General features: G+C 45.1%; 2 protein-coding genes across 2 annotated transcripts; both read left to right on the forward strand.

The window, feature by feature from the left end:
- Window positions 1–7688: 7688 nt before the first annotated feature.
- On the forward strand, window positions 7689–9095 carry LOC139011756 (tripartite motif-containing protein 75-like). Its single transcript, XM_070417243.1, has one exon. The coding sequence runs from the start codon at window positions 7689–7691 to the stop codon at window positions 9093–9095; it is 1407 nt and encodes a 468-aa protein (XP_070273344.1).
- A 7608-nt stretch (window positions 9096–16703) lies between these two features.
- LOC139011379 (tripartite motif-containing protein 75-like) lies at window positions 16704–18119 on the forward strand. The gene has a single exon (XM_070416937.1). The coding sequence runs from the start codon at window positions 16704–16706 to the stop codon at window positions 18117–18119; it is 1416 nt and encodes a 471-aa protein (XP_070273038.1).
- Window positions 18120–18336: the final 217 nt, after the last annotated feature.

Genomic DNA, 18336 nt, shown 5'->3' on the forward strand with positions numbered 1-18336 from the left:
AGCTGTCTTGGAAATGCTATCACTGGCTTTTGTTTATCTAACTAACAACCAGTGTGTGTACCTTTTCAATTGCCCCTGATTGGTGTTTTGTGAGCTCTTTCACACCCTTAGCAACATCAGCACTCTTTATTACTTTTCCCTTTACTCCTCAGCTGAGGATATTTTCTCATTGGTTTTTAGAGAGAGTGGAGGAGAGAGGGAAAGAGAGAAAGAAATCTGAATGTGAGAGAAACACATTGATTGGTTGCCTCCTGCACATGCCACAACCAGGGCCAAGGCAGGGGAGGACCCTTGAGCCAAGGTAGGCGCCCTTGCCAAATGGCATCTGACCAACCCTTAGGTCTGTAAGCCAATGCTCTACCCACTGAGCCAAACTGGATAGGGCTCAACAATAAAGATTAAAAAAAAAAGTGAGTACGACCCTAGCCGGTTTGGCTCAGTGAATAGAGCATCCGCCTGCAGACTGAAGGGTCTCAGGTTCAATTCTGGTCAAGGGCATGTACCTTGGTTGGGGGCACATTGGAGGAGGCAGCTGATCGATGTTGCTCTCTCATCGATGTTTCTCTATCCCTCTCTCTTCCTCTCTGTAAAAAATCAATAAAAGATTTTTTTTTTTTTAAAGAATGAGGTAAGAGACTGTTGCATTAGTCATGAAAAAAAAAAGATGTGGCATAAATTAGGATAGTTGTAAAAAAAGCAATGTGAGTATGTAAGTAGGTAAATACCTAGTGCTGACCTATGAATGAAGACAGTGGTGGGGGGTGAGGGTGGAGGATGGGAGGGGTACCGCGTGGAGGGGAGCTATGGGCGGGGAAAAAGAGGAACAACTGTAATAATCTGAACAATAAAGATTTAATTAAAAAAAATACCTGGGAGCCATTTAACAGGAGAAACCAAGATGGCGGCATAGGTTAACACTGGAGTTTGCTGCCTCGAACAACCACTTCAAAAATACAACTAAAAGACGGAACGGACATCATCCAGAACCACAGGAAAGCTGGCTGAATGGAAGTTCTACAACTAGGAGGAACCGAGAATCAGAGGAGGCGCAGTGCTGAAGTAAAATACTAAGGTGCGGAGTGCGCGCAGCACGGGCTGGTGGCTGAGGGCGAGGTTGTCTGTTTCAATCCGGAGGGAGCCTCAGACTCTGAGCTCCAGATCTGGGCAAGTCTCTAGGGACCCAGACTCAAATGGGAGAAGCAGGACTGTCTGGCTACGGTCCCTCCGAGGTTTGCAGCTGTTGCTGGGACAGAGAGGCAGAGCCCCTGGGGACGGACTGAGAGCAGCCAAAACTGCTCCCTCCTCTGCCCTGTTGATCCCGTGGGACCTGCCCCGCCTAAGCCCTGCACAGAGGCATTTGCCGAATAGCCTCAGGCAAAGGCTAGATTAGCACCTCCCTAGAGGACACAAGTTCTTCCACTGAAGACAGCTGATTATCACAGCCAGTTGGCCTGGAGGTCAAATCCCTCTAGTATTAACTACAACAATCAAGGCTTAACTACAACAAGACTGCGCACAAAGACCACTAGGGGGTGTACCAAGAAAGCATAAAAAATGCGGAGACAAAGAAACAGGACAAAACTATCAAGGGAGGATATTGAGTTCAGAACCACACTTTTGAGGTCTCTCAAGAGGCTTCTAGAGTCTGTCGATAAACTTGATGAGATATATAGAAAATCTAATGAGACCCTCAATGGTGTGATAAAGGACCATCTAGAAAGTAAGCATACACTGACTGAAATAAAGAATATTATACAGACTCCAAACAGCAGACCAGAGGAGCGCAAGAATCAAATCAAAGATTTGAAATGCGAAGAAGCAAAAAACACCCAACCGGAAAAGCAAAATGAAAAAAGAACCTAAAAATACGAAGATAGTGTAAGGAGCCTCTGGGACAGCTTCAAACGCACCAACATCAGAATTATAGGGATACCAGAAGATGAGAGAGAGCAAGATATTGAATACCTATTTGAAGAAATAATGACAGAAAACTTCCCACACCTGGTGAAAGAAATAGACTTACAGGTCTGGGAGTGCAGAGAACCCCAAACAAAAGGAATCCAAAGAGCACCACACCAAGACACATCATAATTAAAATACCAAGCACAAAAGACAAAGAGAGAATCTTAGAAGCAGCAAGAGAAAGAAACTCAGTTACCTACAAGGGAATACCCATACGACTGTCAGCTGATTTCTCAACAGAAACTTTGCAGGCCAGAAGGGAGTGGCAAGAAATATTCAAAGTGATGAATACCAAGAACCTACAACCAAGATTACTTTATCCAGCAAAGCTATCATTCAGAATTGAAGGTCAGATAAAGAGCTTCACAGATAAGGAAAAGCTAAAGGAGTTCATCACCACCAAACCAGTATTATATGAAATGCTGAAAGGTATCCTTTATTTTTTATTTTATTTTATTTTTTTTATTTTTATTTTTTTTAATTTTTAGCTAAAAGTATTACAAAGGGTGAAAGGTATCCTTTAAGAAGAGGAAGAAGAAGAAAAAGGTAAAGATACAAATTATGAACAACAAATATGCATCTATCAACAAGTGAATCTAAGAATCAAGTGAATAAATAATCTGATATACAGAATGAACTGGTGATTATAATAGAATCAGGGACATAGAAAGGGAATGGACTGACTATTCTTGGAGGGAAAAGGGGTGTGGGAGATGCGGGAAGAGACTGGACAAAAATCGTGCACCTATGGATGAGGACAGTGGGTGGGGAGTGAGGGCGGAGGGTGGGGTGGGAGCTGGAAGGAGGGGAGTTATGGGGGGAAAAAAGAGGAACAAATGTAATAATCTGAACAATAAAGATTTAATTAAAAAAAATAAAAATAAAATAAAAAAAATACCTGGTGCTGAGAGGATCAAGAGAGAATAGCCAGGGGGCGAATGAGATCATGCATATTAACAGCTTTAATCCTTTTTGCCCTCAGGAATACACTGAAAATCCTCTTACCCTGGTTCACCCCTCCCTCGTGGGGGACGAGCCAATAGTCGTTGGTGGGCGTGGTTAATAACTGGAGCTAATGGGTATATATACCAGGGACAGATTAGGACTCATGCAGTCCTGTGCCACGCTGTGGAGGGAGATCCTTGTGGGGGATTCAGCTTTCCCTTTTGGCGTTTCAAAACGGAGAAGAGCCATCTGCTGCTGGTGAGTCCGGACAGGGGACCAAGTGGGTGCGGGAGGCCGGAGTGAGGAAGACCTGTGGGCTCCTGAGCACCTGAGCAGTTTCCCGCTGAGAGACATGTACCTCTAAAGGGAACCCAAATTCGGGATTGGCTTATTTTAAAACACAAGCGGTTAATTATGTTTTCCTGGCCCCCGTCTGAACCTTAAGTCACCTAAATGCCCTATCAAATTTTCGATATCCAGGTCTGACCCCCGAGGAGTCAGGAATGGGAACGTTTGTATGGGGTAAAGCCAAGGCGAAGGTCCTCAAACACCCGCTGCACAGAGTTGCCCAGAGCCGTGGGCGGTAAAAACCATGGTTTCTGTGCAGCTGCCCCGGAAGGGCCCAGTCGGCACTTCCCGGGGGGATTCTAATGTGGGTTCAGGTTATTTTAGGACCCATGCTTGCATTATGGTTCGGGGCCTTCCTAAGCCATCAAATGCTTTTGCTAAAATTTCGGAAACCAGGATCCCAACCTGAACAAAGGGGGTGACAAACGCCTCACGGTGCTAGTCAGAAACTGCATGTGGACTTCCTTCCCTTATGTCTCAGGGAGGCCGGGCTTGTGCACACGCGGAGGTAGGTGAGAGTGTTTGTGTTTAGGAGGGCAGGGGAGGTTAGAGCCATGGGCCTGAATCCCAGATACTCAGAACCAGTATTGATTTGATCCTCTTTTATCGGCCTGGAGAGAGCCACTCACAGCATAATCACGTGGTCTAAAGTCATTCAGTCCCTACTGGACACCCCCAGGCCAGGCCGGTATTTAGTTATTTAACAGCTTTAGCCAGGGACTGGGAAAACACGGCGACATTCACGGGGAGATGACAGTAATGGAGAACTGAAATTTTCCAAATGTGTGTTAATTTGCAACCTGAGTTGAAAAAATTCATGATACTGCCTTTACTGTTAACCACGCCCACCAAAGTCCAGTGGCTCCTCCCCCAGGGGGGAGTGATGAACCAGAGTAAGAGGATTTTCAGTGCTTTCCTGAAGCCAGAGAGGATTAACTGTTAATAGGCATGATCTAATTTGCCCCTGGTATTCTCTCTTGATCCTGTCAACACCATTTATTTACTTATTTTTTTAAATTATATTTTTATTGATTTCAGAGAGATAGGCAGAGGGAGAGAGACATAGAAACATCAATGATGAGAAGAGAATCATTGATTTGCTGCCTCCTGCAAGCCCCTCATTGGGGATGGAGCCCATAACCCTGATGTTGACCCTGACTGGCGTCCAATCCTGACCTCTGGGTTCATAGGTCTACACTTAACCACTGAGCCATGCCAGCAGGGCATTTATCTTTTTTTAAATCTCTAGTGTTGAGCCCTATCTGGTTTGGTTCAGTGGATAGAACCTCATCCTGCAGACCTAAGGGTTCAGGTTCCATTCCATTCAAGAGCCTCTACTCGGTTGCAGACTCCTCCCCTTCCTGGGCCCTGCACAGGCATGCAGGAGGCAACCAATGGATGTGTTTCCCTCACATCCTGGTTTCTCTAGGTCTTTCCCTCTCTCTTCTAAGCTCTAAAAAGCGATGACATATTACCCTCAGGATTGAAAAAAAAAAAAGAATAGAGTGCTAACTTTGCTATGGGTGTGACAGTGCTCAGAAACAACAATCACATGCTATTGAAAAGGTTAAAAAAAACTGATGTTGATTGGATTAACTAATAGCGATTAACCAGTGATAGCATTTCCAAGGCAGTTTTATATTAAAAAGTCCTTTAAGCCCTATCTGGTTTGGCTCTGTGGATAGAGCCTCGGCCTACGGACTCAAGGGTCCCAGGTTCCATTCCAGTCGAGGGCATGTACATTGGTTGCGGGCACATACCCAATGGGGAGTGTGCAGGAGGCAGCTGATCAATGTTTCTCTCTCATCGATGTTTCCAACTCTCTATCCCTTCCACTCTGTAAAAAATCAATAAAGTATATTAAATACAAAAAAAAAAACACAAAAAATATCAACAAAAAACAAACAACCAAACAAAAATCCTTTAAGGCACTGATCTTAGCAGAAACCAAGTGGACTACCTACCATTGTCTCTCAGGGAGGGCGGGTCTGGGTAGAGTTTTTTTTTTATGTATTTGGGTGCTCCTGCATTGGGTGCATATATGTTTACCAGGATTATATCTTCTTGATGTATTGATCCCTTTAGTATTATGAAGTGGCCTTCCTTGTCTCTTGTTATGGCTTTCACTTTGAGGTCTATTTTGTCTGATATAAGTATTGCTACCCCAGCTTGTTTTTCATTTCCATTTGCCTGAAAGATATTTTTCCACCCCTTCACTTTCAGTCTGTGTGAGTCCCTTTTAATGAGGGGGGTCTCTTGTAAACAGCAAATGTATGGGTCATGTTTTTTTATCCATTCAGCCACTCGATGTCTTTTGGTTGGAGCATTTAGTTCATTTGGTTTAAAGTTATTATTGAAAGGTACTTGTTTGTAGCCATTTCTTTTTTGTGTGGCTGTTTTCTTTCTGAGCTTTTTATTTCTTCTTTTTACACCAGTCCCTTTAGCATTTCTTGCATTGCTGGCTTGGTGGTGATAAACTCCCTTAGCCTTTTTTTTTTTTGTCTGTGAAGTTTCTTATTTCCCCTTCAATTTTGAATGATAGCCTTGCTGGATAGAGTATTCTTGGATTCAGTCCTTTGCTTTGCATCACTTTGTAAATTTCCATCCATTCTTTTCTGGTCTGATGTGTTTCTGTTGAGAAATCATTTGATAATCTAATGGGAGATCCCTTGTATGTAACTTTCCGTCTCTCTCTTGCAGCCTGTAAGATTCTCTCTTTGTCCTGAACATTTGCCATGGTGATTATGATGTGTCTTGGTGTGGGTCTTTTCGGGTTCACCTAGTTTGGGACTCTCTGGGCTTGTGTGACGTTTTTCTTCCCCACCTCAGGGAAGTTTTCTGATATTATTTCTTCGAGTAGGTTTTCTAATCCTTGTTCCTCTTTCTGTTGTTCTGGCACCCCTATTATTCGTATGTTGTTTCATTTCATGTTGTCCCAAAGCTCCCTTAGGCTCTTCTCCTGTCTTTCCATTTTTTTCTCCAATTGCAGTACAGTTTGGGTGTGTTTTGCTTCCTTGTCTTCTAATTCACTAATTCGGTCCTCCGCTTCACCTAGTCTACTGTTGATACTTTCAATGGTGTTTTTTATTGCAGCTATATCGCTCTTCATTTCTTCTTGGGTCTTACATAAGTTATCCATTTTTTCATCTGTTTCTTCTTGCTTCTTTCATCAGTTGTTTATTTTTTTCCTCCATCCGGTTTATGCACTCTGGACCCTTATTCTGAATTCTTTTTCTGTCATGTTGCATGCCTCTGTATCACGTAGCTGCTTTTCTGGTGAGTCCTCCTTTTCTTTCCTTTGGGGGTTTCTTTGCCTGCCCATGTTTGATCTCACTGACATATCTAGATGTTGAGTCATTCAGTGGCTGCTCCCTGGGTGGCAGTGGCTCCTTGGGCTGTGGTTGCTCCTCGGGCAGTTGCGGTAGCAGCTGCTCCTCAGTTGGCAGCAGCTCCTCTGGTGGGTGCTGTTCACAGCTGTGGTGCCTCTTCTGGCTGGTGGGGGGAGGCTTTACGTACAGCTGCTGTTCCTCAGACAGAGGGTGTGGTGATCAGGAGGCTGCTGTTGCTTGGATCTGCTGCGTTGATTTAAAGGCACAAAATACAACACAACAAGGCACAACCTACCAGGCACTGAACACAAATATATTCATGATATTAATAACCTCAAATAAAGGTGACCACCCAAATTAAGAGAATTAGGGGATAAGGAAGACAGAAGAGGAAAAGATAAAAGATAAAAAAGGAAAGAAAAATAAGAAAATAAAAAGAGTGCAAAAATGAAATTGGGAAAAAAGAGGGGGGGAAAAAAGAGCAAAAAGAGAGCATGAAGTAGAAGAGGGGAAGAGACTCTGAGAGCCAAATTTTTTAAACTTAAACTGTATTGGTAGATACATTGTTATTAACTTAATTAGAGTACTCCTAAGGCAAAGGAAGAGCCACACTCAAAGGGCCAAAGAGCCACATGTGGCTCGCGAGCTGCAGGTTGCGGACCGTGGCCCTAGATAATAGGTGACTAGAGCTGAAACTTAGCCCAGGCTCAGAGAATCTAGCAGGAAACATTCTCACACTTTTGCAGTTCCATGCAGACCACAGTGATTAAAGTGGGCAGAGGTGACCTGTGGGGCTGGGGAAAATAAATCAATTGTTCACTTAAAGGTGGCAGCTAACAAGGCAGGGCTACAAGACAAATAATAAGTAGTCTTTTTTTCTTCTTTTTACATGAAACTGTATTTTTTCATCCCCAGGAACCAATCGTTGCTCCTTGATCAAGAGAATTGCTGAACTTGGATTCATATCCTCTGAGCTGCCAAGGACAGTAGTCCTCCAAGTACTTTGATTGGCTAAAGGTGGGCAGTGGAGCTCCTCTGGGCACCTATCTTTGTAGCTAGGGACCTCACAGGACACCAGGGGCTGACCTTAATTGACCAAGAGAAATGGCAGGTGAAGAAGCTGTGGCAAAACTCCAGACAGAAATCAACTGTCCCATCTGCCTGGGTATCCTGGGAGACCCTGTCACCATCGAATGTGGGCACAACTTCTGTCGCTTCTGCATCCAGCAGTCCTGGGCTGATTTGCAGGACAGGTTCTCTTGCCCTGTGTGCCGTCACCCATGCAAAGAGAGGCACCTGTGGAGCAACACCCAGCTGGGAAGGATGGTTGACATGGCCAAGCACCTCCAGATCAGAGTGGCCAAGATGAAGCAGCAGGGAGAGAGGCGCTTGTGTGAGAAGCACAAGCAGGTCCTGACCCTCTTCTGTGAGGATGACCTAAAGTTGTTGTGTCCCCTGTGCACTCAGCCCCCTGACCACCAGGGCCACCACGTGAGGTCTGTGGAGGAGGCTGCCTCTCATCACAGGCAAAAGCTCAGAAGTTACATTGAGCCCCTGAAGAAGCAGCTCGCAGACCTTCAGAAACTATTAGTCACTCAAGACAGGCAACGATCAGAACTGAGAGAAAAGGTGGAAAAGCAGAGAGCAAAGTTAACCTCTGAATATGAGAGTGTGTTAGCATCCATAGAGTGTGAGCAAGCGGCAGTTCACTCAAGGCTAGCTGCACAAAAGAAGCACATTCTACAGAATCTCACTGCAAACAAAGCTGCATTTTCAGACCACATTTCCAAACTTAGAGCTCTTCGAAAGGAGATGGCAGAGACGAGTGTGGTGTCAGATGTGAAATTGCTGATGAACATCAAGGGTGTCCTCGCCCGTTGTGATAACCTAGAACCTCCAGATGTCTATTGCTTGAAGTATAAGAGGGAAGAATTCAGTCTTCCTCCACAGTGCTCGGCCCTGCTGCAAATCATGCAGACATTTAGAGAAGAAGTTACTCTGGATCCCGGAACTGCACCTCCTAATCTGGTTGTGTCTGAGGATAAAAAGTCTGTGACATTTGTGAGGAAAAAGCAAGGAGTTCATAAAAATCCGAAGGGAGTTGAAGACGACCCGGTTGTCCTGGGTTCTGAAGGGTTTGACTGTGGCCGACATTACTGGGAGGTCCAGGTGGATGACAAGCCTGAGTGGGCCGTGGGGGTCTGTAAAGACTCCCCTTCCAAGGAGAGATTGCAGCCCCTGCTCAGACAGGAGAAAAGATGTTGGACGATTCAGCTGCAGGATGGTGACTATGTGGCTCAAGGGCCTGTTCCTGTCACCCTTGTGCTGCAGGAAATGCCCAGAGGGATTGGTATCTACCTGGACTATGAGATGGGTCACGTTTCCTTTTACAGTTTGAATGACATGTCTCACATCCATTCCTTCAGGGATACTTTTTCTGAGGTGCTAAAGCCTTACTTCTATGTCGGATGTGATCCCAAACCTCTTACCATCTGTGCTTTAAGAGATTAGGAAGGATAAACTATCACTTTGCTTCAATTTCTTCCTGTGATTTATAGGCAGTAGGTAGAATTTTTTTTAATTATAATTTTATGGTTACTTTATTTTTTAATATATTTTTATAGATGTCAGAGGGAAGGAAGAGGGAGAGGGATGGAAACATCAGTGATGAGAGAGAATCATTGATTGGCTGCCTCCTGCACACTCTCTACTCTGAATCCAGCCCCCAACCGAGGCATGTATTGTTTTTTGTTTTTTTTAAAATATATTTTATTGATTTTTTACAGAGAGGAAGGGAGAGAGACAGAGAGCCAGAAACATCGATGAGAGAGAAACATCGATCAGAGCTGCCTCCTGCACATCTCCCACTCGGGATGTGCCCACAACCCAGGCATATGCCCCTGACCGGAATCGAACCTGGGACCCTCCAGTCCGCAGGCCAACGCTCCATCCACTGAGCCAAACCGGTTTGGGCCAGGCATGTGTTTTTAACTGAATTTAACCCGGAATATTACAGTCCACAGGATGAAGCTCTATCCATTGAGCTAAATCAGCTGGACCTTATTTTTACTTTATATATATGTTGTTGAAAGTATTACCTGGTTTTTGTGGGTAGAATTTTATATACAGGTATCAGTGATCTAGCATCAAAAATTTTTTCTTTGGTTGTGTTGATTTTTAGAGAGGGAAACATCAATGTGAGAGGGCACCATTGAATGGCTGCCTCCAGAATTCACCCATGCCCTGACCCAGAATCAAACCGGCCCACTCTTTGGGTTCATGGGACAATTCTCCAACTAACTGAGCCACACTGGCCAAGGTTAGCACCAATATTTTATTAAAAACACTTCTGTGATTTGAATACTTGTTTTCTCTTTCTCTCCCCCCCTCTCTCTCCCTTCCCCCCAATTTTCTTCAAGACCAAGGTGTGTGGGAACAAATGGAGTTGTGGAGAATTTGGAATATTGATTGATCAATTCTTTCTGAAGTACTTCTGAAATTTTGGATTAGAATGTTCATTAAGGCACAGTTCAATAAAGTTTTTGTATATTTACATGAATTGCAAATTTTGTCTATGTTTCAGGATGTGCTTCTATGCATAAGTACCTTATGTATTCCATCCAGGTGGGAGAGATGGCAGAATCATGGGGGACTTTCAGTGGTTTCCTCTTATTTTTCCTTGTGTAGAGAGTAAGTTACTGATTGCTTCCAACTATTTATTAAAATACTAGGGGCCTGGTGTATAAAAATTTTTGCACTAGAGGGGTTGGTGAGGTCCCTCAGCCCAGCCTGCCCCCTATCACATACTGGGAGCCCTCAGGGGATTTCTTACTCCCTGCTGCCTGCTCACCTTGGGTAGAAGACCTAAGCCACTGTCTATCCTCCCTTTGTGTGAGTCGACCAGGCTGATCAGGGGAAGGCACCAGCCCCATCACCCCTCTGTTGCAGCCACTGCCAGTCACCACAGCCTCCAAGGTGTTTTCACCAACACGGACTCTAGTCCCTTCACCATGAAAAAATGACAACTTTCTTTAGGCATTTTCAAGATGTGTCTTTCAAGGATATGACATTTCTTTCTTTCTTTTTTTTATCCTCACCTGAGGATATGTTTCCATTGATTTTTAGAGAATATGAAAGGGAACAGGAAAGACAGAGAGAAACATCAAAGTGAGAGGAACACTTTGATTGGTTGCTGCCTGCATCAGCCCTGACCTGGGTCTAGGCCAGGGAGGAGCCTGCAACCTAGGTACATGCCCTAGGTCAGAATTGAACCCAGACCCTATGGTGGGGAGACCAAGGTATTATCCACTGAGCAAAACCAGCTAGGGCAGGATATGACATTTCTTAGTCCTCCAGCAGCAGAACTTCCTTTGTTTCTCCAGGAGTGTGGTAAAAAACCCTAGATCACCTTATTGGATTTTTATTACCCAAGTTACTAAGAATATTACCAGTGGCATACAGGGAGCTTAGAAAAGGTCAGAAAAAGTGTTTCCTCTGTAGTTCACAACAATTGCCGGCTTGGGTCCTGCCCATGCCCAACTCCTCTGGCCCAGTCATTAGGCCTGGGCAGGGAACCCCCAGCTCCCGCAATCATCGGCTCCACCCCTGTTCCCCACCATTGCCGGATCCGCCCCTGCTCCCGGTGATTGCTGGCTCCGCGCCTGCTCAGGCCTAACTCCTCAAGGTGTTAGGCCTGGACAGGGACCTCTTAGCTCTGATTGCAGGCTCCGATCGCCACTGGGCGCCTACATATGCAAATTGACTGTCATCATTAGTTAATTTGCATACTCATATGATTGGCTGCTGGGCATAACGAAGGTACGGTCAATTTTCGTGTTTGTCTATTATTAGGTAAGGTGTTTTTTTTTGTGGTTTTTTTTTAATTTCAGAGAGGGAGAGGAGAGAGACAGAAAAATCAATGATGAGAGAAAAGCATTGATCTGCTGGCTCCTGTAAGGGATTCCGACCACAACCCCAGAATGTGCCTAGACCAGAATGGATCTCAGATCCTTCACTCCACATGCCCATGCTCTATCCACTGAGCAAAACCAGATCAGGCTTCCAACAATTTTTAAGGATATTTTTACTTTATTTATTTATTTATTTATTTATTGTTAATCCTCACATGAGGATGTTTTTCCATTGACTTTTGAGGAGAGTAGAGAGAGAGAGAAAGACAGAGAAACATAGAAGTGAGAGAAACACATCAATTGGTTTCTCCTGCACAAGCCCTGTCCAGGGCCCAGGCCTAGGTGGAACCTGGAATGAAGGTACATGCCCTTGATCTGAGTTGAACCCAAGAACCTTTGGTCTGCAGGCCCTGGCTCTACCCACTGAGCCAAATTAGGCAGGGCTCAACAGTAAAGATTTTAAACAAACAAACAAACAAACAAACAAACAAAAACGGTGTTGAGAGGATCAAGGGAGAATAGCCAGGGTGCAAATTAGATCCTGCATATTATCAGAGTTTATCCATTCTGGCCTGAGGAAAAGCACTGAAAATCCTCTTGCCCATATAACCCTTCCCTCCCTGGGGGAGGAGGCCTTGGACCTTGGTGGGTGTGGTCCTAATAGCTAGGTCCTCCTAATCGTGTATATACACCAGGGGCAGGTGAGGGCTCATTCAGTCCTGTTGCAGACTGTCAAGAAAGATCTTTGTGGGAGATTCGCCTTTTCCATTTGGCAATACAGACCTGACCTCGGCCTTCTGCTCCTGGTAAGTCTGGAAATGAGACCAAGTGTGTGGGGAAGGCTGGAGTGAGATAAAACATGGGTTCCAGAGCACCGGCTCTGTGGCCCACTGAGAGACATATATCTCTAAGGAATACTTGGCTGTTGTTATAAAAGAAAGCACTCTTACCATTCACAACAGCATGGATGTACCTGGAGAGCATTATGCTAAGTGAAAAAAGCCAGTCAGAGAAGGATAAGTATCACATGACCTCACTCATTTGTGAAATATAATGAACAACCTCAACTGATGAACAAAAATAAATCCAGAAACATAGAAGCATCAAACAAACCATCAAATCTCAGTGGGAAGGCAGGGGAGGGTGGGAGCATCGGTGGGGAAGCAATCAACCAAAAAACTTGTATGCATGCATATAAGGATAACCAATGGACACAGACAATAGGGGTGGTGAGGGTCTGTGTAGGTGGTTGGGAGCGGGAGGGGAGAGGACAATGGTGGCAGGGTGGAAGGAGAAGGAGACATATGCAATACTTTAATAATAATGAATTTAAATTTTAAAAAATGTTACAATTAAAAATAAAAATAAACAAGTAAAGAAATCTGAACTGGATTTCAAAAAGCATATAGCTAATTATTTTTTCCTGGTCCCTGGCAGGACCTTCAGTCACCTAAATGCCCTTTAACATTTTAGATATCCAGATCTGACCCCTGAGGAGTCAGGAATGGGAACGTTTGTTTGGGGTAAAGCCAAGGCGAAGGTCCTCAAACACCCGCTGCACAGAGTTGCCCATAGCCGTGGGCGCTAAAAACCCCGCTTTGTGTGCCGCTGCTCTCTATGAGCCTGGTCCTCACTTTGAAAGAATATCCTATTTCATGTTAAAGTTATTTCATCACGAATGCTTTTTATTATGGTTTGGGTCCTTTGGGGAGTTTTGTACTAAGTCGTAGAATGCTTGCTAAAATTTCAGAAACCAGGATTCCAACCTGAACTAAGCAGGTGACAAAAGCCTCATGTTGCTGGTCTGGAGCTGCATGTGGACTCCTTCCATTATGTCTCAGGGAGGCCGGGTTTGTGTATAGGCGGAGGTAGGTGAGAGTGTTTGTGTATAGGAGGGCAGGGGAGAAGTTAGAGCCATGGGCCTGAATCCCAGCTACTCAGAACCAGTATTGATTTGATCTTCCTTAATGGGCCTGGAGAGAGCCACCCACAGTATAAGCAGGTGGCCCAAAGTCTCTCAGTCCCTAAAGGAGACCCAGAGACCTGGCCAGTATTTTAGTTATTCAACAGCTTTAAACAGGGACCGAGGTGATAATTGGAGATATAGCCATGCCAAGGATCACAGGGAGGTTACAGTAATAGGGAATTGAGGTCATCCAAATGTGTGTGAATTTGCAACATGAGTTGAAAAAAATTCATGATACTGCTTTTACTGTTCCTCGACACTGTGGCAACCGAGGAGACCAAACATGGAGGTCACTTCAGCCTCTTCTTGGTCTCTACTTAGATCAGTGCTGACTGTAGGGGAAAGCTCAATTATCTTGACTCGTTGTAGCTCATCAACATCAAAGGCTAATGTGTGTGTATCTGCTGCCCAGCTTTTTCTCCCATTGAATTCCTGACCTTGAATTGCATTCTATGCATGTGGTAAATCAGTTTTCCTAGGTGGCTTGGAGTTCAGAGTAAATCTAATCTGCTCCGAATCCCACCGACTTAGGTACACAGTTGGATATACCCTGCATTTGAGAAGTGGAAATGAAAAGCAAGTAAATTTTGATATATAGTGGAGCCTGGGTCCTCTAACTTAATTCATGCTCGTAGCCTGTTGGAAAAGCGATTTGTTCAAACACTGAATCCTACTTCTCCCATTAGAAATAATGTAAATTGAATTAATACCAGCAGACCCTCGAATGATTCTCTGTTCTAACGTTTCGTATAAACACGGTACAGGTCTCATGTACTGTATAATTTATAAATAAACACTTCTTAAATTGATCCAATCACCCCTACTATCCTGAAAGATTTTTTATATGAAGCTGTCTTGGAAATGCTATCACTGGCTTTTGTTTATCTAATTAACAACCAGTGTGTGTACCTTTTCAATTGCCCCTGATTGGTGTTTTGTGAGCTCTTTCACACCCTTAGCAACATCAGCACTCTTTATTACTTTTCCCTTTACTCCTCAGCTGAGGATATTTTCTCATTGAGGTAAAAGACTGTTGCATTAGTCTTGAGGGGAAAAAAAGATGTGGCCTAAGTCAGGATAGTTGTAAAAAAACAATGTGAGTATGTACGTAGGTAAATACCTGGTGCTGAGAGGATCAAGCGAGAATAGCCAGGGGGCGAATGAGATCATGCCTATTAACAGTTTGATCCTTTTGGGCCTCAGGAATACAATGAAAATCCTGTTACCCTGGTTCACCCCTCCCTCGTGGGGGACGAGCTGATAGACGTTGGTGGGCGTGGTTAATAACTGGAGCTAATTGGGTATATATACCAGGGTCAGGTTAGGGCTCATGCAGTCCTGTGCCACGCTGTGGAGGGAGAGCCTTGTTGGGGATTCAGCTTTCCCTTTTGGCGTTTCAGAACGGAGAAGAGCCTTCAGCTGCTGGTGAGTCCGGACAGGGGACCAAGTGGGTGCGGGAGGCCAGAGTGAGGAAGACCTGTGGGCTCCTGAGCACCTGAGCAGTGCCCCGCTGAGAGACATGTATCTAAAGCAGCCGTGGGCAAACTACGGCCCGCGGGCCGGATCCGGCCCGTTTGAAATGACTAAAACTAAAAAAAAAAAAAAAGACCGTGCCCTTTTATGTAACGATGTTTACTTTGAATTTATATTAGTTCACACAAACACTCCATCCATGCTTTTGTTCCGGCCCTCCGGTCCTGTTTAAGAACCCATTGTGGCCCTCGAGTCAAAAAGTTTGCCCACCCCTGCTAAAGGGAACCCAAACTCGGGATTGGCTTATTTTAAAACACAAGCGGTTAATTATGTTTTCCTGGCCCCCGTCTGAACCTTAAGTCACCTAAATGCCCTATCAAATTTTCGATATCCAGGTCTGACCCCCGAGGAGTCAGGAATGGGAACATTTGTATGGGGTAAAGCCAAGGCGAAGGTCCTCAAACACCCGCTGCACAGAGTTGCCCAGAGCCGTGGGCGCTGAAAACCATGGTTTCTGTGCAGCTGCCCTGGAAGGGTCCAGTCGGCACTTGGCCAGGGAATTCTCAAGTGGATTCAGGTTATTTTAGGACCCATGCTTTCATTATGGTTCACGGCCTCTCTAAGCCATCAAATGCTTTTGCTAAAATTATGGGAACCAGGATCTCAACCCAAACTAAGGGGGTGACAAAACCCCTAACGGTGCTGGTCAGGAGCTGCATGTGGACTACCTACCATTATGTCTCAGGGAGGGCGGGTCCTGGTATAGGCAGAGATAGGTTGGGGTGATTTTGTATAGGAGGGCCGGGAGAGGTTAGAGATGTGGGCCTGAATCCCAGATACTCAGACCCCGTGTTGACTGCACTTACTTAATAGGCTTGCAGACACTCAGAGTACAAGCAGGTGGCCCCAAATCTCTCAGTCCCTAAAGGAAACCCCGAGACCTGGCCAGTATTTTAGTCATTCAACAGCTGTAGCCAGGGCAGCTGCACAGAAACCAAGGTTACATGCAGGTGATGGTAATGGGGAATTAAGATCTTCCAAATGGCCGAAACCGGTTTGGCTCAGTGGATAGAGCGTCGGCCTGTGGACTGAAGGGTCCCAGGTTTGATTCTGGTCAAGGGCATGTACCTGGGTTTCGGGCACATCCCCAGTGGGGGATGTGCAGGAGGCAGCTGATCGATGTTTCTATCTCTCTCCCTTCCTCTCTGTAAAAAAATCAATAAAATATATTTAAAAAAAAAGATCTTCCAAATGTGTGTTAATTTGCAGCCTGAGTTGAAAAAATTCATGATACTGCCTTTTAATAGGTGACTATATAATAGGTGACTAAAGCTGAAACTTAGCCCAGGGACAGAGAATCTAGCAGCAAACATTCTCACACTTTTGCAGTTCCATGCAGACCACAGTGATTAATGTGGGGGTAGGTGACCTGTGGGGCTGTGGAAAAGAAAGCAATGGTTCCCTTAAGGGTGGCAGCTAACAAGGCAGGGCTACTAGACAAATAGTAAGTAGTTTTTTTTGTTTTTGTTTTTGTTTTACATGAAACTGTATTTTCTCATCCCAGCAACCAAGCGGTACTGAAAAGTCATCGTTGCTCCCTGATCAGGAAAATTGCTGAACTTGGATTCATATCCTCTGAGCTGCCAAGGACAGTAGTCCTCCAGCTACTTTGATTGGCTGCAGGTGGCCAGTGGAGCTCCTCTGGGCACCTACCTCTGTAGCTAGGGACCTCACAGGACACCAGGGGCTGACCTTAATTGACCAAGAGAAATGGCAGGTGAAGGAGCTGTGGCAAAACTCCTTACAGAAATCAACTGTCCCATCTGCCTGGATATCCTGCGAGACCCTGTCACCATCGAATGTGGGCACAACTTCTGTCGCTTCTGCATCCAGCAGTCCTGGGCTGATTTGCAGGACAGGTTCCCTTGCCCTTTGTGCCGTCACCCATGCAAAGAGAGGCACCTGTGGAGCAACACCCAGCTGGGATGGATGGTTGACATGGCCAAGCACCTCCAGATCAGAGTGGCCAAGATGAAGCAGCAGGGAGAGAGGCGCTTGTGTAAGAAGCACAACCAGGCCCTGACCCTCTTCTGTGAGGATGACCTAAAGTTGTTGTGTCCCCTGTGCACTCAGCCCCCTGACCACCAGGGCCACCACGTGAGGTCTGTGGAGGAGGCTGCCTCTCATCACAGGCGAAGGCTCAGAAGTTACATTGAGCCCCTGAAGAAGCAGCTCGCAGACCTTCAGGAACTATTAGTCACTCAAGACAGGCAACAATCAGAACTGAGAGGAAAGGTGGAAAAGCAGAGAGCAAAGTTAACCTCTGAATATGAGAGTGTGTTAGCATCCATAGAGTGTGAGCAAGCGGCAGTTCACTCAAGGCTAGCTGCACAAGAGAAGCACATTCTACAGAATCTCACTGCAAACAAAGCTGCATTTTCAGACCACATTTCCAAACTTAGAGCTCTACGAAAGGAGATGGCAGAGACGAGTGTGGTGTCAGATGTGAAATTGCTGATGAACATCAAGGGTGTCCTCGCCCGTTGTGAAAACCTAGAACCTCCAAATGTCTATTGCTTGAAGTATAAGAGGGAAGAATTCAGTCTTCCTCCACAGTGCTCGGCCCTGCTGCAAATCATGCAGACATTTAGAGAAGAAGTTACTCTGGATCCCGGAACTGCACCTCCTAATCTGGTTGTGTCTGAGGATAAAAAGTCTGTGACATTTGTGAGGAAAAAGCAAAGAGTTCATAAAAATCCGAAGGGAGTTGCAGACGACCCAGTTGTCCTGGGTTCTGAAGGGTTTGACTGTGGCCGACATTACTGGGAGGTCCAGGTGGATGACAAGCCTGAGTGGGCCGTGGGGGTCTGTAAAGACTCCCCTTCCAAGAAGAGAAAGCAGCCCCTGCTCAGACGAGAGAAGAGATGTTGGACAATTCAGCTGCAGGATGGTGACTATGTGGCTCAAGGGCCTGTTCCTGTCACCCTTGTGCTGCAGGAAATGCCCAGAGGGATTGGTATCTACCTGGACTATGAGATGGGTCACGTTTCCTTTTACAGTTTGAATGACATGTCTCACATCCATTCCTTCAGGGATACTTTTTCTGAGGTGCTAAAGCCTTACTTCTATGTCGGATGTGATCCCAAACCTCTTACCATCCGTGCTTTAAGAGATGAGGTAGGATAAACTGTCACTTTGGTTCATTTTCTTCCTGTGACTTATAGGCAGAAGGTATAATTTTTTTAAATCATACTTTACTTTTATTTTAATTTCATATCTATTTTAAATATTGTTGAAAGTATTACATAGGTCCCTGTGTAGGTAGAATTTTGTGCAACTATCAGTGATCTATCATCAAAATTGTTTTTTGTTTGATTGATTTTTAGAGAGGAAAAGAGAGAGA

This window comes from Myotis yumanensis, unplaced genomic scaffold (genome assembly GCF_028538775.1).
Source record: "Myotis yumanensis isolate MYYU_CA2020_CCGP unplaced genomic scaffold, mMyoYum1.0.hap1 SCAF_5, whole genome shotgun sequence".
NCBI lineage: Eukaryota > Metazoa > Chordata > Mammalia > Chiroptera > Vespertilionidae > Myotis > Myotis yumanensis.